Source organism: Hirundo rustica, chromosome 24 (assembly GCF_015227805.2).
Source record: "Hirundo rustica isolate bHirRus1 chromosome 24, bHirRus1.pri.v3, whole genome shotgun sequence".
Lineage (NCBI taxonomy): Eukaryota > Metazoa > Chordata > Aves > Passeriformes > Hirundinidae > Hirundo > Hirundo rustica.
In genome coordinates this window covers 6500201-6507368 of record NC_053473.1, presented here as the reverse complement: position 1 = coordinate 6507368, position 7168 = coordinate 6500201, and the positions used below count along the sequence as shown (strand labels likewise).

The 7168-nt window shown below is 66.3% G+C and overlaps 1 protein-coding gene across 1 annotated transcript; it reads right to left on the bottom strand.

Annotated features, from left to right (window-relative positions):
* LOC120762982 (phosphatidylinositol 4-phosphate 3-kinase C2 domain-containing subunit beta) lies at nt 1-7164 on the bottom strand (the record flags this gene model as incomplete). Its single annotated transcript, XM_040085955.1, has 18 exons — nt 1-331; nt 400-528; nt 655-761; nt 1210-1291; nt 1404-1521; nt 1610-1728; nt 1803-2004; nt 2086-2195; nt 2893-3049; nt 3845-4014; nt 4112-4248; nt 4445-4574; nt 5018-5110; nt 5205-5312; nt 5691-5871; nt 6749-6843; nt 6912-7005; nt 7085-7164. Coding segments are annotated over 18 exons (2301 nt in total), but the record flags the coding sequence as incomplete, so codon positions are not given.
* Nucleotides 7165-7168: the final 4 nt, after the last annotated feature.

Here is a 7168-nt window from a genome sequence, read left to right as displayed (position 1 = left end):
ACCGCCCCGCCGCGCCCGTCCCTCCCCGCGTTGCTCCCTTGACACAAGGTAAACTCAAAAAAACCCCAAAACCAAGAATCCACCCGGGGCAGCGAGCGCAATTCCGGGGGGGGGGTCCGCGCCCGGGGGTCCCCGCGGGGGCTCACAGCGTGCCGTGGCCGCGGGAGCCCAGGGCGAACCAGCCCATCTTCTCCTGCGCCAGGTCCAGGTCGCGGAGGCGAATCCCCACCTCTCCCAGCAGGATGTTCTCCCAAAACCCTTCCTCGCTCAGCACGCTCAGCCGCAGCTCCCGCTGCTCCAGGTCCCCGCGGGGGATCCCGTCGTACACCAGCTGCGGGGGGCAAAACCGCTCAGGCACGGCCGCCGCCGCATCCCACCCCGGGCCCGGGCCCCTCTCACCATCTCGTTGTAGGTGGGGTTGCAGGTTTTTCGGGCCACTTTGGTTTTCCTCTTGGTGGTTTTCTGCGGGTCGGGCAGCAGGTAGGTCTTGACGTAGGGGTCGGGGTCGTTGCCGTCGTGCAGGGGCGGCTGTGGGGCAGGGCGGGGACCATGAGCCGGGGCAGGGGACAGGGGACAGGGGACAGGGGACAGGGGACAGGGGACAGGGGACAGCCGCCCGCCCCGCTCCCCGCCGGGCGCCGCCGCGCTCCCTACCAGCCCTCGGATGTGCATCACCATGATGAAGAGCTTGCTGTTCTTGTAGGAGATGGAGAGCTTCACCTCCCCGCCGACCCTGCCCAGGGACCGAGCCCACGTGGAGTCTGGAGAGGGGGACAGGAGGGATGGGAGAGCCCTGAGGTCACCCCCTGAAATCGCCCCCTGAGATCACCTCCCCAAAATTACCCCCAAAATCACCCCCTGAAATCACCTCCCCAAACCACTCCCCAAAATCACGTCTGAAAATCACCTCCCAAAATCACTCCCCAAAATTACCCCCAAAATCCCCTCCCAAAATTACCTCTCAAAATCACCCCAAAAATCACCTCCTAAAATCACCTCCCAAAATCCTCCCCAAAATCACCCCTCAAAATCCCCCCCAAAATCACCCCTCAAAATCACCCCCAAAATCATCTCTCAAAATCACCCCCAAAATCACTCCCCAAAATCACTCCCCAAAATCCCCCCCAAAATCCCCCCCCCCAAATCCCCCCCCAAAATCCCCCCCCAAATCCCCCCCTGCCACCCCCTTTGCCCCACCCCGTTCCCCACCTGCCGCCTTCGGGGCCGGGTTGCTTCCGGCCGCCTTCTCGTCGCGGGGCAGGGGGTGGAAGAAGGTGTAGACGAGGTCACACTGCGGGGCCGGGAGGTGACATCGGAGGTGACATCAGCAGCAGCGACGACACCCACAGCCGGGGCGGGCGCCGCGCCCCCCGTGCCCGCAGCCCCCCGGCCCACGTCCCCACCTCTGCCACCTCGGGGGCGGCGTGGATCAGGTGCCAGACGTAGCCGTTGAGCTCGTCCTTGCGCCGCTCGGCCGCCGCCTCGCCCCGCGAGCGCCCGATGACGAACCTGCTGGGGAAGCTGCGGGGACGGACCCTCAGGGTGGGGGGAGCCCGGGGCGTGGGATTTTGGGGAGTCCCTGGAGGTCCCGAGGGGTTCCCGGGGGTACCTGGGCAGCAGCGAGGAAGGGAAGAGGAGGCGCAGTTTGTTGTGCAGCTCCTGGAACTCCTCGAAGGTGCGCTGCACGAAGGTCACCTCGCCGTCACGCTGCACCTTCACCACGTAGGTCTGCGGAGAGGAGCGGCCGTGAGGCCGAGCCCGGCGCGGGCGCCCGGCCGTCCCCCGAGCCCGGCCCCACTCACGTAGCCCTTGCTGGGGTTGAAGACCCTCTCGTGGCGGCACAGGAAGACGTCGCGGATCCGGCCGGACGTTTTGAGGCTGTGCGCGCGGGGGGCGAAGGACAGCGCCGGCCGCGCCTCCGAGCCCGCGAACTTCATCTGCGCCAGGTTGTGGATGAAGAAGTTGAGCTTGGTGGCCACGCTGCCCAGGCTGGACTCGATCAACCTGCAGGGGAGGCCGCCGCGCGCTCAGCGCCGCCGCCGAGCCTCCGGCCGCCGCTGTCCTTCGCCCGCCCGCGCCCCGCACCTGGTGAAGTAGGTGGTGGCGTCGGCGTCGGAGTCCTGCGGCCTCAGCGCGTCATAGACGTACTTGAGGTCCTCCAGGTCGGAGAGCTCGGGGATGCCGCAGGACAGCATCTGGCAGGGAGGGCAGCGATGAGGACGGGGGGGACACAGGGGACACAGGGGGGACACAGGGGGGACACAGGGGGGACACAGGGGACACAGGGGACACGGGGGACACACAGGGGACACACAGGGGACACAGGGGGACACAGGGGGGACACAGGGGGGACATAGGGGACACACAGGGGCACACAAGGGAGACACAGGGGACACAGGGGACACAGGGGGGACACAGGGGACACAGGGGACACAGGGGGGACACAGGGGGGACACAGGGGACACACAGCGGGGACACAGGGGGGAACACAGGGGACACAGGGGGCACACAGGGGACACACAGGTACACAGGGGGGACACAGGGGGGACACAGGGGGCACACAGGGGCACACAGAGGGGACACAGGGGACACAGGGAGCACAGGGGACACAGGGGGCACACAGGGGACACACAGGCACACAGGGGGGACACAGGGGGGACACAGGGGACACAGGGGAGAACACAGGGGACATACAGGGGGGACACAGGGGGGACACAGGGGACACAGCGGGGACACAGGGGGACACAGGGGGGACACAGGGGACACAGGGGGGACACAGGGACACACAGGGGACACAGGGGGGACACAGGGGACACACAGTGGGGACACAGCGGGGACACAGGGACCCCCGCGCCGTGCTGACGGGGGCTTCGTGGCCCCCCCGGCTCTCACCAGCCCCAGCAGGTTGAGGAAGAGGTGGGTGTGCTTGCGGATCAGGTTGTAGGCCTGGCAGCACAGGTCCACGAAGTCGTGGAAGCGGCTGGAGGGCTTGTCCCCGCCGTTGATGACGTACGCCATGTCCGAGGTGAAGACGAAGGGCGCCCGGTCCCTGCGCCGGGGGACGGGAGGGACAAAGTGAGCAGGGATGTGGGCGGGACAGGGACAGGGAGAGGTGACCCACTGCCAGGACACAGAGAGGGAGAGGTCACTCATCACCAGGACAGGGACAGGGAGAGGTGACCCACTGCCAGGACACAGAGAGGGAGAGGGAGAGGGAGAGGGAGAGGGAGAGGTCACTGATTACTGGGACAGGGACAGGGAGAGGTGACCCACTGCCAGGACACGGAGAGGGAGAGGTCACGGATCACCGCTGTTACCCTGGTTTTTCTGAGTTTTTTTAAAGCCTTTTTGAATTTCATAAATGGAGTCAGATCTTTTAGTTACTGTAGGATATTAGAGCAGTTTTCTACCTTTTCCCACAGATGTAACATAAACAAATCATTTGTTTTTCATTCCCTGTCCTTTGTTTGCATATTTCTAACCTGAAAACAACTGTAACTGACAGTTGGTCAGGCCACTGAGGCTGAGGGGTGGAAACCCCAAAAAGCCAATCTTCTGCTGGACCCACAAATGTATAAAAAGTAATAAATAAACAAAGGGGTCTCTTCTCTCCGCTCTCTCGGCTGTGAGCTGGGATCAGAAGGACCTCTGCGAAAATCTCTTGTCTGCGTGTGACTGCTCTGTGTGTCTCGGTGACACAGCGGGACAAGGAGAAGGGCAGGTCACTGCGGCCACCACCGGTCACCCGCCACCAGGACACAAAGGTCACCCGCCACCAGGACAGGGGCAGGGAGCTTCCCCCTCCGCGGGGACGAGGGCAGGAGGTCCCAGGCGCCTCTCTCACCTCTTGATGTTGCCGAACATCTGGGCGTGGCCCAGGAACCTGCCGAAATCGATGTGGAACATGTGGCCCGTGGTCTTGAGCATGATGTTGTCGTTGTGCCTGTCGCAGATGCCCAGCACGTAGGTGGCCACGCAGCAGCCGGCGCAGGAGTAGATGAAGTTTTCCACGGCCTGCGAGGAAGGAGGGAAGGACGAGGAGAAAGGGCGGGATGCAAGGGGCAGCTCCCTGGAATGGGGGGGGACGCGAGGGGCAGGGATCCTCCCTCACCTTCTCGTACTCGTCCTCCTTGGGGTTGTGTTTCTGCAGCCAGTCCGCCAGCGGCCGGTCCTTGAAGGAGCCGGTCACGCCGTGCTCCACCTGGATCTTCCGCAGGGTCTCGGCGTTGGGGATCATCTCCACCATGCCTGGAGGGTGGGACAGCGGGGTGAGACCTTCCCAACCCCGAGAGCCGCCACCCCGGCCCCCTTTGTCACCAACCAACCGCTCCCCAGGCGTCACCACGGCGTGACAGGGGTGGGCTGGTGGGATCAGGTGTCCCGAGCCAGCCCCAGCCCCAGCCGGAGCTCGCTGACCCCTGGGGACACCCCAACTCGGTCCCACCTCGCCCGCGGCCGGTGGAGAAGCAGCGGAAGATGACCATGCGCATGTCCAGCCCCTCCTGCACCCAGATCTTGTTCATGATGCGGATCATCTGCAGCGTCAGCATGTCCTGCCGCAGGTCATCGCCACACTGCCGGGGGAGAGCCACCGGGGCCACCAGGGTCAGGGGAGAGCCACCGGGGCCACCAGGGCCAGGGGAGAGCCACCAGGGCCAGGGGAGAGCCACCGGGGCCACCAGGGCCAGGGGAGAGCCACCGGGGCCACCAGGGCCAGGGGAGAGCCACCAGAGCCACCAGGGCCAGGGGAGAGCCACTGGGGCCACCAGGGCCACCAGGGCCAGGGGAGAGCCACCAGAGCCACCAGGGCCAGGGGAGAGCCACCGGGGCCACCAGGGCCAGGGGAGAGCCACTGGGGCCACCAGGGCCAGGGGAGAGCCACCAGGGCCACCAGGGCCACCAGGGCCACTGGAGCCACCGGAGCCACCGGAGCCACCGGAGCCCTCAGGGCCCGGAGCAGGGCCCATCTCGGAGGGCTGTGCCAGGATCTGGGCGTTTCCAAAGGCGCCAGGCTCACCTTGAAGATGACGCGGATGTTCTCCCCGAGCGGATCCACGTTCTGGAAGGAGAGCTTCAGCGGGACGGCGTTGGAGTTGAAGTAGGAGCAGTCCTGGGGTGGGAAGGAGCAGGGGGTGGCGGGTCAGGGTCAGGGTGAGCCGGAAGCGGGCACAGCAGCCCCCCGAGCCCCCCGGCCCCGCACTCACCCGGGGCACGATGCCCTTGACCAGCAGGCTGGGGCTGAGCGGCAGCCGGCACGAGCCGTGGGCCTGGAAGAACTGCGCCACGTCCTCCAGCCCCTCGCGCAGGATTCCCTGTGGGAATGGGATCCGTGGGATGGGGTGGGGTGGGCAAGGAACAGGGCGACCAGGGGACAGAGATGGGATAGAGAGGGGTGGGCGAGGGAAGGGGTTAGCACGGGACGGAGTGGGCAAAACCCAGGGTGCACACGGGATAGGGCGGGAATGCGACGGGATGAGGCGGGCATGGGACAGGAGGGGCGAGTGTGGGACAGGGGCTGACAGCCGGCACCCCCTGCACCCCTGCACCCCCTGCACCACTCCCTGCACCCCTCCCTGCATCCCTGCACCCCTCCCTGCACCCTGCACCCCCTGCACCACTCCCTGCACCCCTCCCTGCATCCCTGCACCATTCCCTGCAGCCCTGCAGCCCTCCCTGCGCCCCACACGCACCTGGCGGGCGGACGGGGCGGCGTCCCGCACCTGCTGCGCCAGCCTGGCCAGCGTGCTGACCAGCAGGCACTGCCGGTCGAACTCCTCGCGCAGCCCCTTCCCGCAGCAGCACAGCAGCGCGGCCAGCAGGTACTGGTACCGGATGCTGAACTGCGAGTCCTTGAGGCCGTCCTTCAGCAGCCTGCTGGGGACACGCGGGGTCAGGCCGGGCTCAGGGTCACACCCGGCTTGGGGACACGCGGGGTCAGGCCGGGGCTCAGGGTCACACCCGGCTTGGGGACACGCGGGGTCAGGTCAGGCTCAGGGTGTCCCTGGTTTGGGGACACGTAGGGTTAAGCCAAGCTCAAAGTGTCCCCTGGTTTGGGGTCACACAGGGTCAGGCCGGGCTCAGGGTGCTCCCTGGTTTGGGGTCACACAGGCTCAGGGTGTCCCCTGGTTTGGGGTCACACAGGCTCAGGGTGTCCCCTGCTTTGGGGTCACACAGGCTCAGGGTGTCCCTGGTTTGGAGTCACACAGGCTCAGGGTGTCCCCTGCTTTGGGGACACACAGGGTCAGGGTGTCCCTGGTTTGGGGACACACAGGGTCAGGGTGTCCCCTGGTTTGGGGTCACACAGGCTCAGGGTGTCCCCTGCTTTGGGGTCACACAGGGTCAGACCAGGCTCAGGGTGTCCCCTGGTTTGGGGACACACAGGCTCAGGGTGTCCCTGGTTTCGGGTCACACAGGCTCAGGGTGTCCCTGGTTTCGGGTCACACAGGCTCAGGGTGTCCCCTGCTTTGGGGACACACAGGGTCAGGGTGTCCCTGGTTTGGGGACACACAGGGTCAGGGTGTCCCCTGGTTGGGGGACACACAGGGTCACACAGGCTCAGGGTGTCCCCTGGTTTGGGGTCACACAGGGTTAGGCCGGGCTCAGGGTGTCCCCTGGTTTGGGGTCACACAGGCTCAGGGTGTCCCTGGTTTGGGGTCACACAGGGTCAGAGTGTCCCCTGGTTTGGGGTCACACAGGGTCAGACCAAGCTCAGGGTGCCCCCAGCGCTCCCAGATCCCCCCAAACCCACCAGAAGAAGTAGTGTGTGATCTTGAGGTCACAGATGGCTCTCTTCATCAGGAAGCGCACCAGGGGACTGTCCAGGTAGCACTCGTACTTGAGGGCCTGCGCGGGGCACGGTGTCACGGCGGCGCGGCGGCACCCCGGGGCGCGCCCCCGCTGCCGCCGCGCACCTGGACCAGCTGGGGCAGGTAATCCAGCAGCTCCGCGTCCGAGATGGAGTCGATCCACCGCACGGCCGTCCTCCTCACCTCCTGGTCCGGGAACCTGCGGCCGGGATGCGTTCCGTGGGGCGACGGCCGGCCCCGCGCGGGACGGGGACGTCCCCGGGGCCCGGGGTGCTTACGTGGCGTGCAGCAGCCCCAGGGCGTCCTGGTGGCTGGCGGAGCTCCAGTGGCTGAGCAGGGCGTAGATGTCGGGCAGGCAGCCC